This window comes from Talpa europaea (genome assembly GCF_964194135.1).
Source record: "Talpa europaea genome assembly, chromosome: 7".
Taxonomy (NCBI): Eukaryota; Metazoa; Chordata; class Mammalia; order Eulipotyphla; family Talpidae; genus Talpa; species Talpa europaea.
In genome coordinates this window covers 42,417,124-42,435,081 of record NC_140074.1, presented here as the reverse complement: position 1 = coordinate 42,435,081, position 17,958 = coordinate 42,417,124, and the positions used below count along the sequence as shown (strand labels likewise).

At 39.6% G+C, this 17,958-nt stretch overlaps 1 protein-coding gene across 1 annotated transcript in view; it reads right to left on the bottom strand.

Moving 5' to 3' along the window:
• Positions 1–17,958, bottom strand: part of OSTF1 (osteoclast stimulating factor 1) — a gene marked incomplete at both ends in the record, with an annotated part of 51,237 nt that overhangs the window by 20,790 nt on the left and 12,489 nt on the right. Inside the window, one exon of the mRNA XM_084238146.1 lies at positions 5,409–5,455. Within this exon, the coding sequence (XP_084094272.1) occupies positions 5,409–5,455 (47 nt within the window). The remainder of the gene's footprint in view (positions 1–5,408; positions 5,456–17,958) is intronic.

The window sequence follows — 17,958 nt, the reverse complement described above, 5'->3', positions numbered from 1 at the left end:
TTTTCAACAGAGGCAACAAGAAGAGACGGTCGATTTCACTCAGGTAAAAAAGGACTTGCTATTTTTTTATCCTGAGAAAGAAGACTGGGCAGTTTATTTTCTTTTAAATCAATAGCTCCTTGATATACAATGCTACTACCTGTAAAATATCTTCTTCCAAAGAAAGTAGGGGCAGTTTTTCCTAAGCTAGCCAAGGAGGAGGCCTACCAAATTCTTCAGACTATTGGCTGCAATACGACAACAAAGTAATTTCATGATTTTAAACTTTAAATACACTTTGCCTATAATAGTCACACTTCCCATTAAGAAGTCACTAGCAGGACAGTTAATGTAAACTGTTCAATGAGGATGTACTTTTAAATTCCTGGCATCATAGTCATAGGACAGAAATGGGAAAACAGTGACACAATCAAGTAAGAACTTCTATATTTCTAGCTGGCTCTTTGTTTTTTAACCACGTTCTTTCATTCCTCTCCTTGAAAACCCACAAGGTATCAGGATGGTAAATTATTGGCCACTGTGATATTACAGCAGTGAGTACAAACTTGGTAACATATATTCTCATTTCCATTCCACATATTCTTGGTAACATATAATTCCCAAGGTATTAATTTTGTTGTATTATGCAAATATATATTTTATGAAAAATTTTAGAATAACTATAATATTCTTTTGAAATTTTCAGATGTCAACAAGGAGCTCCAAAAATTAAAAAAGAAAAAAAATCAAAATCTGCACAGAAATTTAACACTTTATAGCATTTTTTATGTACCAGGTACTGGTCTAGACATTTAGAAATATTAACTAATTTAATCCTCACCAGCAACACTATGAGGTGGGTTCTATCCTGAGCAACACATTAGAAAGGAGATATTTGTCCAAGGCCAAAGGGAAGATACATAATGGACCCCAGACTTGAAAGATGGCAATCGGGCTCTGAAGTTCCTGCTCTTCACCACCACCTGTGATTTTTCTCATACAGAAGGATGTGTAGCCATTTTTGGTCATTGTGGTGTTATAAACCGTTTAAAAGGTGATGACTGTGGAAATACCTGTTGTTTCCGGCCCCACACAGGGCAGTACCACTGACCAATACCCTATGCCTGAAAGCAAACTTGACCACCTTTGATCTTCACAACAACCAATTAGGCAGGGCTGGGTCATAGGTATGTATAATCTCCATTTCACAAGCAGGCTCTGAGAGGTTGAAAAATTTGCCATAAAACACATAGTTATTGACAATTGGGGGACTACCTCAATTTTTGGAATCGCAACCTACAGTTCCTTCCTCTACACATGGTCCTATAAACCTAGTGAAGCTGAGTAAATATTACGTCACACAGCAGTGTCGTACTGGTTACCTTTTAGGAATCAACATACCTGCAGCACATGGGAAATGCTATTTAGTTCCCATCAGCACATCTGTATACTGGTCTATCCAGTCCAGCCAGGTCTCCACATGACATTTTATTTGATTGTGGGTTGGGCAAGAAAGAAGAACCAAGCAAGGCTTAGTAATGTCCAGACTACTTGCCTTCAATCTGAACAGATGAAAAATGAGTTGGCAGGAAGAGCCAGACAACACAAACTGGCAGTTTTTGACCTTTTCAGAGGATCTGTGAGACTGGAGTTAGACACCACTGTCCCCATCTCCTGAGGTGGGGCACTAGCTAAAAATTAGACCAATGCCTCCCTGGGGTCTACACATGTCAACAAGAGTCCCAAACAGTTCAGTTCAGTCCTTTAACCTTGTCTTGTCTCAAGCCTAAATTCAAGGAGACCAGGTCAGCCAGCCATGTTCCTGGGTATACCTATCCCTCCAGAGAAAAGAGCTATAGGTCAAACTGAGTTCTTGACTAAACTGAGCTTTCAATACTGTCCCACAAAAATTCTCACTCAGAAACAGAATGCAACTAGTCTAGTTCTAAGATAACATCAAAGTGCTGAACAACTATGTAGCATGGGCACTTGAAACAGGAAGGCCAGTGGGGCTAGACACCACCTGCTCAGTCAGATGCTTCCCCTTTAACATTTGGGAGTGAAGTGGGGCAACAGGGCAAGCACCACTCAGTACATAAAGCATGAACTGAGTGCAGCCTAGGATCCTTGGACCAGGAATATTTTAAAATATAATAACATTTTAAACATAGACTATTCAAAACACCTAACAAAGTAAATAACTATTTTCTCCTGTGCATTCGATAATAACTAAGATATTTTAAAGAGCAATCTTGGAGCAGAATGAGGATGGGGGGAAGGTTCAAGGAGATGGGGACTAAATTAATCAGTGCACCAACCAATCAAAAATAATTGTTAAATATCTATGAATACACCAAGCATTGCTTTTAATAGTAACAATGATTCCTTGAGAGTTACAATAGCTTTATACATAAATCTCACTTATTCTCACTAAAACCTTATGAGGTCACTATTAATCTCACTTTACAGATGAGCATACCAAGGTAGGAAGGTTAGGGAATTTCCTAATTTCCCAGGTTATATCACTATTAAAGAGACAGAGCAGGTCCTCAAGCCAAAGGGTAAACTCTGAGCCCATGTTCTTCTACCCCCTAAACATTGTGCTGGTGGGCAGGTCTAAACGCCAAGCAGAGAAGCTCAATGGGGCAGAGACATCCCACCTCTAGGTAGATGAAGAAGTATTTTACAGGGGCAATGTCCTGAGATCAGAGAGGGTTTAGAGATGGTTTCTGCTACATGGCAAATCCAGACTGGCATGGTCCCAGAAGGGGAAGGAGGGTAGCTGTTTGCCTTTTGGGAATCAACATACCTGCAGCACATAGGAAATGCTATTTTAGCATTTCCACAGAGGACTCTGTCCTTAGTCAAGTAAAGGATTGAATGAGGTGATGGATTCAAAGCTACATTTTAGGAAAATCAATCAGGCAGGAGAAAATAGATAGATGGAGAGGTTATGTGTGTCAAATAACAGAAAGACATAAAATCATGAGGAACAAAGGACAAGAGGAAGAAGGGTCAGTGAGAAAGGACAAATGTGATGATCAACAAGATACTGGAGGAGACATCACCAAAGATCTCAAGCTGAGTAAACGCAGCTTCCATTTTAGAGTTAGGGAAGCAGCATAAAATGGTCATTCACTGACTGGTTCAGGAGGACAATTGATAACCCCCTCCCCACCTCCCACTCCTATCTGCCTCGGGGTCACACGATAACCCTCTCTTTGACTTTGTGACAAAACAATAATTTCTGGGTCTCATACTCCCTTATATTTTTGTGTTCCTCCAAAATTCACGCAGTTTAGTTCTAACCCTCAATATGTCAGAATGTGCCAGTATTAAGAGACAAGTTTTTTTAAGAAATAATTGCTCAAATGAGGTTATAGTCTGGGTCTTAATCCAGTCTGACTTGTCCTTTCAAGAACAGTTGATTAGGACACAGACAAGTACAGAGGAAAGTCTGTGTGTGGACACAGGGGAAAAAGATGGCCATCTACAAGTCAAGAAGAGGGGCATCTGAAGAAAACAAACTGCTGATGATGGAAACTGAGAATAGAAAAATTTAGACAAAAGGTCTCACAAGAACAGGAACCAAAGGTAGGAGTAGGGTTGATTAACTTGTTAAACCGGCTATGGGACTGTCCAGGAATCTGAGGTAGGGTTATAGAAGACCAACCCAATCAGACCCCAAAGGGATAAAATTTCACAAAGGAATGAAGTCCCCCAAAGAACACTATACAAGAACACCCCTAGCTTAGATAAAATGCAGCTCTTGCCCCAAGACTGCCCACCTGTGCCTATGCAGATGTCTCTTTCTTAAATCTGACTCTTTCAGAATGAAGATCTTGTCCTTCAAGACTTCGCACTGTCTGCAGGTACCTATTTTTTCCCCCAACTTTCTCTTATTCCTAATAATCCTTTAAAATACAGTCTGTTTGTCTGTGTCTATACAAACATCTTTTTCCTTAATAAATTTGCTGTGTGCCATTTAAGAGGTTGAATGTGAGGTTAAGTAAATTTTGTACAGTGAGTATACATCAGATCTGGGATTTGAAGGCAGGCCAGGACAGATGGCAGTGAATCAATGCTCAGTGCCACCTCTTCTGAGGTGCCTACTCTGGTGACACAGGGTCCAAGGCAAACCCATAGATGAAGCTAGTAGCTAGCTGGTTGCCCACAGTAGAAAGGATCTAGTCTCTAGTGTGGAAGAGAGAAAAGTGAAAGAGAGCAGGTTTCCCTTCTTGGTTTTTTTTTTTTTTTCTCCTCTGCCTCTTAACTATCTAGACCCCCTGCTTCCATTGTTTTGCTCCTAGTCAGTATTCCATGCCTCCAGTAGAGTGATTCTTCTAAAATTTAACTGTCTAAAAAACACTTTCATACTCAAAACCCTCCAACTGCTTCCCATCTCAACCTGAACAAAATCCAAATGAGGCAGCACTCAAGCCCACCTGTGTCTATGCAGGTGCCTCTTTTAACAAACCTGTCCCTTTCGGGACAGTGTCTGCAAGCATCCTTTTCCTCTTTGCTTTTTTTATGTAATAAACCTGTCCTTTTGGATTAAGACAAACAAACAAAAAAAACCACCATGCCCTATATGACCTCTAACTTAACCTTTCACTTAACCTCCCCCTCCTCATCCATCCATGACTTTTCCAGCCCCCACTGTCCTCCCTGCTGTTTCTAGAATCTACCAAGGATGCTCCTTGCTGCTTCCTCTGCTCCTATACTTCATTCATGTCTTTGCTCAAATGCTACCTTAATGGAATGGCTATTCCTAAATACCCTAACACTTTTTTCCCCATTCGCCTATTTGCCTCTTACCCTCCTTAATTTTCTTCATAACACTTATCAAGCTATGACAGTCACATTCCTTTGTGTGTCCCTCCTTCCTGGAATTCAAGTTCCATGAGATTGTCATTTCTGTTGTCACCCCACCATCCCCAAGGTCTGAACTGATGGCTGCACATAATTGGTGCTAACATATGGATGGACAGCTGGACTTACGGGTGTATACAAAGAGTATAACAATGGAAAATACATACAGCAGAGACATAGAAAAGTGCTCTTAGCAGCTAGTATCATAGTGTAGCTTGATGTAGAGGGTTAAGGGAAGAATTGGGGATGATTAGTATGAGATTCAGAGGGGGATGGCTAAGAGTCACATGCTTTATGTGTAGATCACCTGGCGATCTTAAAGTGGGGGGAGAGAATCAGCATCAGATGGACTAGGACCTTGAGAGAGGGAGGAGAGAGGTCATCAAGTAGCTTAGCTTTCATACCTCTGTGCAGTAAAAAAAAAAAAAAAGAGAGCACATCCATTCCTGTAAATTATTTACATCCACCAAAGGAAAGGCAGACCACACAGGCCAGAAGTATCTCAGAGAAATTGCTTTACATTCTATATCAATTTAAAGTTAAAACTGAATACTTACAGTTCTGGGTTCAAATGTATACAGAGCTCTGAACACCTTAACTTGTCCTAAAATAGAAGGAAAAAACAACACACGATCATTTCTAAATTTGCTGTAAATAGTATTATCTATTCTATTTATCAGAATTCCCTATTAAAGGCCCATGTGAGAAATTTGTTTTGGAAGTACACCTCCTGATACAGGATGTATTTTTAAAATACTTGTTAAATAAAAGCATGAATAAACACACACCTCCAAGAAATGATTTTGCTTCCTCTTCTCAAATAACAGGAACTACACAATTATTTGTACTTAGCTTTTGTCCTATAAAGTCCTTCAAGTCCTATGATTAAGTTTAGAAAGGTGAGGGTTTAACATAAAGAGACACTTAATGTGACAATAGATAGTAGTTAAATATTCTTAAACCAATGGTTTAGAGCTTCATATTTTCCAAAAGAAAGAAAATATCATGGAGAGGGAAAAGAGAACCTGTTGGAGAAACATTATGAGAAAAGGTGTCTATTTTATTTTATCTTTGTAAATTATTCTTATTTATTTATTTATTAAGATTTATTTTTTATTTATACAATAGCTGGGGTACAAGCCAGAGGCGCGGGTGGGTGAGAGGATTCACCAGAGACAGAGCGGGGAGCAGAACAGGCAGATGGACCGAAGACACTGCTGAGGGGAGCTGCGGGTGAGGCAGGAGAGGTCTGCGCGCCATGCGGGAATCTCCCTAGGCGGACGGGAATTGAACCCATGCTGCAGAGGCTGCTGACAGCTTCACAGCGCTGTACTCAACCCGCTGCGCCACCGGGAGGCCAAGGTCTATTTTATGAGTGAGATATTCAACTATCTACCACAGCGCCTAGCACACAGGAGGTTCTTAACAATTACATGCTGAATGGATGAGGAAGAATGGATGAATGAATGAACAGAAAGCAGTTGTGATGTTAAACAGCATTGTCCTAAGTACTTCATGCACTCATGGAAAAGTTCTACCACTGCGCTAGTCACATAATGCTCCAGAGGACTGAAAATGCAGCAAGTATGACTGAGAAATGAATTTTAAACATGATTTAATTATATTAAGTTAAAATGCCACATGTGGCTGGTGGTTATCGTATTTACCGTGATAAAAAAACATCATATGTAATACCAGAAAATGGCAAGTGACACAGTGCCCATTAAGAGGGGACTCTGTAAGTCAGTTCTGATTCATCCAGATGATAGAGTCATTGAAAAGAAAAGTTGCTGACAGCTCCAATGACACTGACATAGCAAAGAGCCTACGAAATAGGCAATGAAAAAAAAAAGCAATTCATAGAATAGTATGCCAGATACATCCTGTTTACATTGATAATGCACGTACACACTTTTTGAATAATACACCCATAATTATGGGTGCTGTAATTCAACTTTACATTACACTGAGCATGTGGTATTTTTATAAAAAATGCAAACAGTAAAGACACTTTGGTGAGAGGAGGGAAGATCACTTTCTTTCTTCTGAATGTCCTAATATGGAAGAGCATCTTAGACCCCATTTCTAAGGTGGGTCTGCAAGAAAACATTAGTCTTGCAATTTGACTTCCATGGCCACTTCTCAATAGAGGTTAACAGGCAGAGTAACTTTGTTTTTGACCCACACCCAGAGGCCTGAGAAAGGAAACATCAAACGGAAGGAGGAGCTGCCAGGAGAAATATTTTCTGCTGACCTGATTTTCTCTTTGAGAGGGGAGACAGTTATCTTGATTACTTCAAACTTTCCAAAGAGAAGTTACACGAGGAAGCAGTCCACTCGTAACCAAAATCAATAATAATAGAAATTTCCTGCTCCTTTGAGAGAATGGGAGTGATGAGACAAACCTTGGCTAATTTTGGAAACAAGATCCAATGTCAACCTAATGAGTTTAGATAAGGCAATATCAGCTAATACAAAAATAAATTAAAGAACCTGAAAAAAATACTTAGAGTATAACACTATCACTAATTTTTGTAACTGTTTATTTTGTGATCATCTATTTATAGTGTTCACAGTGAAATAGAAGTGGGAGATTTATTTATATTTTGATTTATACTAAACATAGAAAACCAGGCAATTCCTCAATATTATACAAGGAAACATCCTATGTAAAATATAGAAAATGCTTCATACACACAATCTTACTTTTCTATAATGTCAGGATGTTAGCCTCTTGTGAATGCCCTTTAATCCATATATTATAAAAATTCTGGGTCTTAATTTATTCCATTCTCAAAAGTGAGCCAAGCAGAAATGAACCAATGCCATAGAAACAGCCAGAACAGATGAAAGAAATGCAATAAAGAGAAAAACAGATGTCATTCATGATTATAATTACAATCCCAGATATGATCTCAAGAGAATAATAATTAAAACACTCAATTCACTGGTTGTTTTTACATTCTATTCAATTCAACTTTGGGCAATGTTCTATACGTGTACAAGCTAACAGAGAGTATTAAAAGGAAGACTCATAGTATAGTCCTTGCAGACATCTAAAGAAATAATAAAAACATCTTAAAAGATCATAAAGAGCTGGCACTGATCAATTCCTAACTTAAAGACAGCAGAATCCCAACTAAACAACAGTCGCATTCTTGCATATACAGAGCAGCTATCTTAGAAGCCTTCTTCTGAGACCCTCCATCTTGATCGTTTTCTCAAGGAAGTCTGGTTACATACAACAGAGAGAAAATGGAGCTGAGAAGATAGCATGAATTACCTGAAATCACCCAGGAATTCACCCTGAATTAAGATTGGAAGGAGGCCCAATCTTTTGTCTGATACTTTATGTGAATCTATGCATGAAATATCATGTGAAAGGTATTAAGGGTTTCAGTAGGGCTGGTCTCCTGACTAAGCAAGATAAGCAATTCCCATCACACCAGCAGGAGAGATGGCACCAGGCCCCTGCTGGCTTTTCACTTGGCTGGTTCGTCACCTTGCCAGGCACACCCTTCCCTGTTCTCTGCAATCCTACCCAGCTCCTACAGAGAAGGGCTGAGTTCACTAGTCATCAGCCAAACATTATTTTTCTCTGGAGTCAGGCTGACCCCAGACCTAATCATTGCCCAGAGTGGCTGGAGCAAGGTGAAAGTGAAGGGAAAGGGACCTGGGACAAGGCCTTGTACAGGTAAAGGTTGAGGCAGGGGTTAAAGACAGCGCTATCAAGCCATTGCCAGCCAATGCAGTACCAGTTGGATCCCTGGCTGGCCAGGGAACTAACCCACATGGCACAGCAGATCTCTCCTGTCTCACCCACTGCTCCCCTGAACAGTATATTTCAGTAGATCTGCCTGTTCTGCTCTCCACTCTGTCTCTGGTGAATCCAGTCAACCCCCCAACCCCTACTCCCCACACCTTTGGCCTACACCCCAGTATTTATATGCATAAATAAATAAATAAATCCTTAAAAAAAAGAAGAAAATTTCTAGTTTCTGAGGTTTGAAAACACAGTACACATGGTGTACTGCTGAGGCCCTGAAAGAGCACTTAGAAGGACTTGGGGCTACCAAACTCAAACATAATTTCTAATATACTTTATTCTCTGTTGAAGAATTAGAGAAGCTTCTAGAATGAGCCACTAAACTAGCATTCAAAAAGGACTGCTGTGCCTCCCTGGTGGCGCAAGGGATTAAGACACAGCACTATGAAGCTACCCGCAGCCACTGCAGCACGACTTTGATCCCTGGCCAGGGAGGTAACCTACATGCCTCAGCAGACCTCTTCTGACTCGTACGCTGCTCCCCTCAGCAGTGTATTTCCATAGATCTGCCTGTTCTGTTCCCCACTCAGTCTCTGGTGAATCCTCTCACCCCTCCACACCTCTGGCCTGTACCCCAGTTCTTGTATGCATAAACAAATAAATCTTTAAAAAAAAAAAGGACTGCTTACTATAAAGTATAGTCATAGCCTAAACAGCAAGAAGAATCACAATTCAAATTAGCAGACCTTAGTTACCTATAAAAGATCAACTATTTTATTTTCATTCTTTCTTACAAATGCTGAGAAGCATGAGACATTTCAAGTGGATTTTATTTAAAATAGCTATGGTAACTACTACATATCACCATAACAGTTAAAGCTAAATATATTGAGAGTGCTAAGTGTTAAGAAGGATAAAGCACAACTGGAATTCTCAAGATACTAACAGTGGGCATGTAAACTGGCAGAATCACTATTGAAAATTACTTGGCAGTAGCATTAATTCAGTTTTTACAAGTCTTAACATGCCCTTGAGATCTTAATTTGCATTTAGAAAAGAACACAATTAAAAAACCCTCCTTGCATCTTTTCTGACTAAAATACTGCATACAAAAGTGACCCCTCCCCCTCTCTGCTCAAGGGTACAGTGATATTTTTAACTGCAGATCATGATCTATTAGATTGTGAAACTAATTTAGTGGCTTTTTAAAACACTAAATAGAACAAAAAAGACCAGGGTACATTGCACACAATAGAGGTAACTGATTTGTGAAATTTTTGTTTCCTCGTAACTAGAGCTATAGATGAACAGATGGATGTTTACTTTAGATATTTACCAAATACACATTTTGGCATGTTAAATGGCCAAGTATTTGCCAAGTCCAGAAGTTGCCATTATAGAATGAATTACAAGATACAAGAATAAATCTAATGAAATTCATCTGGGAAACAAGAACAAAAGTGAAACATTATTCAGAATATAAATTATGATTATAATTTTATTATTAAAAATTCTGGTAGATTCATTTTTAAAGTTTGATATAAAAGGGCAGAAAACAATTCCTCAGCAATATTAACAGCAGCCAAATGAAATTTTTGCAAAACCAAACAAATGTTCTCTCTAAAATAAGATTGTGGAAAAAGAAGGTATCTTGGTGCTAGCTATCTTTGGTACTTATCAGCTGCCTGCCATGATAATGCCACCAATTTAGTAAGCTTTCTTTCCTCCCTAATAGAAACTGAAGTCAAAACATACCTCCTCACCTCCTGGGATTGAAGATTACCTTAAAGTTGATGATGCTATTTCATTGAGGGCAATCACACAAAGGAGATAATGGTTCCCCCCACCGGCAAATTATTAGTGAAATAATTTCTCAATTTCTTTTTAAAGATTTATTTATTTATGTATGCAAAAGCTGGGGTACAGGCCAGAGATGCAGGGGGGCGAGAGGACTCACCAGAGACAAAGTGGGGAACAGAACAGGCAGAATGACTGAAATACACTGCTGAGGGGAGCAGCAGGCAAGACAAGAGTTCTGTGCACCATGTGGGTTTCTCCCTGGCCTGAACTCGTGCTGCAGAGGCTGTGGATTGCTTCATAGTGTGGTGCTTAACCCCATGCGCCACCAGGAAGGCCCTAGTCTCTCAATATTAACTCAATCTATACCTATACTTTTCTCTATTTCTATAATAAATTTTGGACACACAAATTCACAGTATCAAAATCATCACTAATATAATATTTTTACATTCTGATAATACATGTTTTCACTTTCAATTGACTAGGTAATTTTTCATACATAAAGATCTAGGTCAAGTAAAATTTGAAAGGCACTGTTCTAAACTCTGATCAATTAGCGGTTTGCTACAGGACTTACTAAAGAATAAATTTTATCTTCTCTTTCTTTGTGAATTTCAAAATTTAGCTGGCATATATAAAACAGTATCTTCCCATCTCTCCCAAAAGCCGATAGTTATAACCAATATTAAGAGCTTTCAAAAAGAAAGAAGAGTAAAAGAATTATTGAACAAGGAAGGGAGAATCATAGAAAAATAAGAATTTACCACTATATATACATATATGTATACATGCATATATATATATATAAAATTTCTCCAAGAGAATGCAGGGACCATAAACTTAATTTATATCCTAGGGGCATGAAAAAGATGTGACCACAAAAAATACTCTCAGGGTGAATAAAAGTATTAGTATAATTTCTACTAGGCATATTTAAATCTTTCTATTAAATATGCATGCTAAAACAGGATGTTTCCTGCTATGAGATCATATCCAAGAGGCAGGGCCCATCACTTAGATTGCTGGGGTGAAAGGAAACAGCTGTGCTCTGGTGGGCCAGCACGGCTTCCCCTGGGTTTTTCAGATTCCAACCCCCATAAATGAGGTATGATTAGTTCAGAACAAGTTTCTTGATGAAGATCTCTATTCACATCATTCCACAAAAGTCAACTGCTTGAAAATAAAGCACAGCAGCTATACTCTTTGCAAAGGAAATCATGTGAGCTCAGCAATATCCAAGAGTTTCCACTGTAATGAGTTGGATCTTCGCTGGATTATGTAAATCAAAGCCAATTAATTCTAGTTACACATACACTTTTAAAGCATATAACTAATTTTAAAACCCTGTGAACATGTTTTCATTTTTCCTTATTCCAACTTCTTCCCTCTAAGCCCCCTTATCTATATCTAAAAAATACTAAAAACCTAAAGAATTTGAAACGTGTCTTGATTTCAGCTGCAGGAATTGCAGACCCATTAAAAACAGTAGCCAGTGTGTTTTCTGACAAGAGGGTTTCTGTTTATTAACAGTGTGCCTTTCTTATCCATTTTTCCTTTGCTTATGCTTTTTAGTGCCTTTCAGCAAACTTGGTTACTTTCACATTGAGGGTCAAAATTGCTGGTTATTTTTATTTCTTCTCCTCAGTATAACATAAAAGTCCCAAAGAACGAGGTTCAAAATTTCAGATGACAAGCTGGTTGCCAACTACGTCTTGACTGGCTAAGCGTTAGAGGAAGGAGTAAAGGCCCTTAAAGATAATTTTTCCCAAAACGAACTGCTTTTGCTTCCAAAGTCAGTTTGTAGGGTTTGAGAGTGGTGAGGAGAGAAGAATAAGAAAACTCTTTATTTTGGTCCTTGAAATCTAAGTAAAAAAGGCTACGCTGGTCAAATCACCTTTTACAAAAGGCAAGATGAATCCAATGTTTGACCCATGACAGCAATGCCTGTTTCTGTAAAACCAATGAGCCAAGAATGGTTGAGTGGGTAATCAAATTAATATTTTGCAATACATGAACATTATTTGAAATTTTAACTGCAGTGTCCATAAATAAAATTTGGAAGACAGTATTTGCACATTGCCCATGGCTACTTTCTCACTACAGTGGTTGAGCTGAGCAGCTGCAACAGACACCATCTGTGACCACAAATCTACAGTATTTATTGTTTGGCCCTTTACAGAAAGCCCACCGACCCCTAGCCCAGGCCCCCCCTTTCTGGTAAGTTAAAAGTCAGAGAAAAGAAGCATTATGCCACAGCATGGAGGGTGCAAATCTGCCTCTCACTGACTCCACATGCAGTCTGAGTTTCAGCCTTGCTATACTGAAATGACTAGTTGGGCAAATGAATCTATACACCCAAGACTGAGATGGAAAATCTCCCAATGCCAAAATCTCTTATCCAAAATGGAATTATCCAGGGGCTACCCGGTGGCGCAGCCAGTTGAGTGCAGCACTGTGAAACTGTCCGCAGCCTCTGCAGCATGGGTTCGATTCCTGGCAGGCTAGGGAGATTCCCACATGGTGTGGCACACCTCTCCTATCACACCCGCTGCTCCCTTCAGCAGAGTATTTCAGTCGTCTGCCTGTTTTGCTCCCCGCTCTGTCTCCGGCGAATCCTTTCACACTTCCGTGCTTCTGGTCTGTACCCCAGCTCTTGTATAAAAATAAATAAATCTTTAAAATGGAATTATCCATTAAAATGGAATTATCCATTCTTAGTTCATGTTTATGGGATATTTACCACATGCCAGATACCTTGCAAAGTACAAACGTATAGCAACTCAGTTAATTCTCAAAACATTCCTAGTATTCAGCAATTAAAAAAAGATAGGCATGCCAGTTGCAGCAATGTGGATAGAACTGGAGGGGATAGTGCTAAATGAAATAAGTCAGAAGGAAAAAGAAAATATTGGATGGTCTCACTTACAGGGGGAATATAGGGAAATGTAATAAAGGATCAGGAAAAAGACAGAACTTGCAGGCTGACCATAGATCTGAGGCATACAGCAGGGAACAGGGAAGGAAAGAGTCAAAGCTGAGGAAGGAAGAACACAAGAACTATGGTGATGGTTCACAGGTGCGGTGGGAGAATTATGGGGACTACACCTGGGGGAGAAATCAAATACCATACAAAAATGAACAACAATGTAAGAAAATTGAAAAAAAAATCCAGATATGTAAATACTTTATTAACCCTATGATACTGAAGAAAAAAACTAAGGTAAGAGAGGGTAGGTAATTATTCTAGGATAACACAGTGAGGATAGCACAAAGATGGGGTGTAAACCCAAGATTTCTACCTCCAGAGCTCATGCTCTTAACAGTCAAGATGAATCTTAGCGAGATCTGAGCTTTTAATACTGGCACTCTGGCAATAAATGCAATTAAACAAATACATTTAAAGTATTACCTGTACTCATAAGTGTTAACTATTTTTATAACTACAAATTTTAACCTTATTTAGAGACTTATTCTTTGTGTTTTTATCTTCACTGGGAAGATAGCCTTATAAACTCCTATTCCTATCTATTAGGGAATACGTCATTTACACAACCCAACAGAGAAATCTTAATGCTTTTGTTAAGCAAACAAAGTTCAACAGTTCATAATATGTCCTTTCTGGATATTAAATAATTAAATGTGAGTTTGAAGTCATCATTTTTGAAACCTAAAGCTATCTGTCAGTTCAGGGTACTTAACAAAACTCTGGGCTAGGTGACTTAAAACAACAGCCTTCAGTTTTCACAGTTCTAGAAGTCTAAGACCAAGGTGGCAGTCAATTTAGTTCCTGTTGAGAACACTCTTGCTGACATGCAGGTGGCTGCCTTCTCATTGTGAGCCCTCATGGACTTTCCTTCTCTTAGGTCACTAATCCCTTCATAAAGACCGGCTTCAGGATCTCACCTAACCCTACTACTTTCCCAAGATCCCATCTACAAATACCATCACACTGCGGGTTGGGGCTTCAATATATGGATTTGGGTGGATAGTAACATTCAGACCATAACAGCAATGAATATGAATTACAGCCAAAACAGAAATGCATGAATATGTAAATATGAACATATATTGGGATATAGGTTACCATAATGATAATAATAAAAGGCTTATCATGACCTTTAAAAATTAGTTATTTTATGCTTTACTGTTATATAAAAATAGGCTAATGATAAAATTATATATACAATCAGCTATGTAAAACAAAGGCATGCACAGAAGAAAAACTGAAATGAAACAACATCAAAATATTAACAGCGCTATTTCTGGGCATTAGCACTATGAATGATGTTTACTTTCTTCTTTAATTCTGAATTCACTATAAATAGGAATTCCACACATAACCAGGAAAATATGTTCTCATTTAACGCCCCATTGAAGGATAATTTTAAGTTTTGTATCTTACCAGCCAAATACTTTTTTGTAAAGATTTATTTTATTTATTTATGCATACAAGAGCTGGGGTGTAGGCCAGAGGTACTGGGGGAGTGGGAGGATTCACCAGAGGCAGTGGGCAGTGGGCGAGACAGGAGAGGTCTGCTATGCCATGTGGGTCAGCTCCCTGGCTATGGATTGAACTCTTGCTACAGTGGCTGGTGATAGCTTGATAGTGCTGAGTCTTTAACCCCTGTGCCACCAGGGAGGCCCAGTGGAGTATTTTAATGAGGCTTCTTTTGTTCTCTGTTTCCCGGACCTCATGACACAAAAAAAAAAAAAAAAAAAAAAAAAAAGTAAAATTGGGGTAAAAATGAGCATATGAAAAGCCAAGTACACCCACAAAAGTGATAACATGGGGTACATACTACAAACAGTGGAGAGGCTCTTAGGTCAGTGTGGGCTGTACAAGGGGTAGCATTCTTTCATTTTAGAAAAAAAGAACAGGAGTTACCCTTGCAAGGAGGAGCAGGGAAAGACACCCCCAGAATATAGAGCAGTATATAGACAGCAGCCAGAGGCCAGGAAGTGTGATCTGAGAATGTCAAGTAGGACTGCCTGGAGGCTGGCTGGAGAAAGAGAGAGACATTAGGTAGTGGATGGGCACAGATGGTTAAGAGTGGATTAGCACAGATGAGCAACAGGTTGCTCAAATTTTGAGATCCACATTAAGGAATATATTGCACATCAGGTCTCAGGACACACACACACCACACACTCATACAACGAAAAATGATTTCACAAAAAGTTATTCACCTAAATTTTCTATTATTGCTCTGTCCTATCTCTTTCTATCTGTTTAATATGCTGGTCACAACTAACTACTGACTTACTACCGTGTCACCATTCAATTTGAAAAAACACCAGGCCAGAAAATTTTATGTGTGTGTGTGTTTAATATACATTTATATCTATATTTATTATATAAACCAGTCTTTAGAGATTAAATGGGATATTTTTGGATTAAAATATTTCTCAGAATATATGATTTAGAATCCTCTAAAAAGACATAAACTAGCAAGGCAATATGATAAGGATGTCTCCTTTATTTATAGCAGAACCCATTTAAAACCTGACATGGGGCAAGGAAATACACTGTGTCTAGGAAAGAAGAGAATCTCCAGAGACAAAGAACTGGGCTTAAGGGAGGAGCTCACTGAAACCTTACCCTAAGGATGCATGGGGGCCAAAGCTGTAGCTGAGGGGCATTTCTAGTTAATACTAGAACTCTGTGTAACAATACTAGCTCTGGATGTATAAGAAATATTAATGAACACAAAAGGAAAAAATAGAGAACCAAGAATAAAAGATAACTTTGAAAACTGGACTCCTCAGTTCACAAAAAAGGATTCAAATTTTCTCAGGCCCACAAAAAATACATGTAACAGTGTAATTCCCATAGAAAGGGGAGGTTCCAGGGTCCCTGCCCCACCTAAAGAAGGGTGCTGCAGAGCAACAAGGGGAAGCTAAAAAGGACTTGGGAGAGAAGGCTGGAGGCAGAAGACATAGAGGAGGCACATGGAGCACAGAGACGTGTGAAGAAGCAGCAGCAATTGCATCTCTGCCTTGGGCCTGAACCAGGGACTTGGGTGACATGGAAAGAGACACATGAAAGAGATAGAGATGTGGGTAAGAGTCCCGTGAGGAGACTGACAGTGGCAGCCTTTATCTTGAATTGTATTTTGATTTTGTTCTTTACCTTCTAGACTTGCCTGGCCCCTTCGGCCCCTTTCCTATGGGTCCCCACCAGAATGTGCCTTAGACTTATGGCAGCTTTTATGCCCCAGTGGTCCTGCTTGGGGCAACCCTGTCTGCCTGGGCACTTACCCACATGGGGATGGGTAACTTTGGGTGTTCCACGGGGAAACTATTTTAGATGTAATTTTTCTCTCCTATTGCATACTAATTATATTAAAGTTCTTTTCTGTTGAAGGTTGTAACTACTAAAAATATTTTTGTCTTTTTGCAGCAGAAGGCAGGACCAATTTACAGCAGGTTTGGGGCCCTGGGGTGCCTCTCATTTTTTTCTGCCTGCTAACAGAGAGACTCTGGGGAAGTACAAAGTTACTGATGGAGGCTAAGAGTAGAAAATTTAGGATGGTGGCATCACAAGATCAGAAACTTGAAGGTAGGGGTAGAAATGATTAGCATAGTTGTTAAACCAGCTATAGAAATGAAAAATCCTTAGCTGCCAAACTGCTATACCAAGTGTCAGACTGCTATAGAAAGTATCCGGAGGGGGACCTCCTTGGTGGCGCAGAGGTTAAAGACAGTGCTGTCAAGCTGTCACCAGCCACTGCAGCACCAGTTGTTAGATCCCTAGTGGGCAGGGAGCAACCCACAAGGTGCCATACCCACTGCCTCCCTCAGCAGTGTAGAGGGGATCTGCCTGTTCTGCTCCCTACTCTCTCTGGTGAATCCTCTCACCCGCCCCGCGCCCGTTTCTTGCATGCATAAATAAATAAATCCTTTAAAAAAAAAAAGTATCTGGAGGCACAGACTAGAGAGGTAGGGATAAGGAGATTGAGGGTCATTGTAGAGAATTACTGGTCCTTACAAAACAACCTAGTCAAACCTTAGAAGTAATTAATTTAACAATGCATAACAATTCCACAAAGGAACAAATCCCTCCCAAAAAGAAGACTTTATCAGTACAATTTCTGCATTGGCAAGAGACAGCACTCCTGCCCACCTGTGTCTATACAGGCATTTCTTTTAGCAAACCTGTCCCTTTCAAAGGCAGCTCTTTCTGCCCTCTTGTGTCTGCAAGCAGTCTTTTTGCTTTTCCTTTTTTATAGAATAAACCTGCCCTTTTGGAGATAACTAATCATCTCTGCCTTGTGGGGAAGATCGCGTGCTGCTGAAAAGGGAGCTCCGGTGAAATTTTCTCAGAGGTAACCTGAGGACCCCTGCTCACTAAACCCAATACTCCTGAAACTGACATCAGTTACGACAGAACCAAATTCTGTGGATTCAGAGGCACCAGCTACAGGAAAGCAAGATGTCTAAACCATTCATTTTTTCCAAGATCATTTATTCACTAAGACGTTAACCTTGAAAGTGGAAAATGGTTGCCCTAACTGCCTCTTCTCTCAAATCACAGCGCAGCG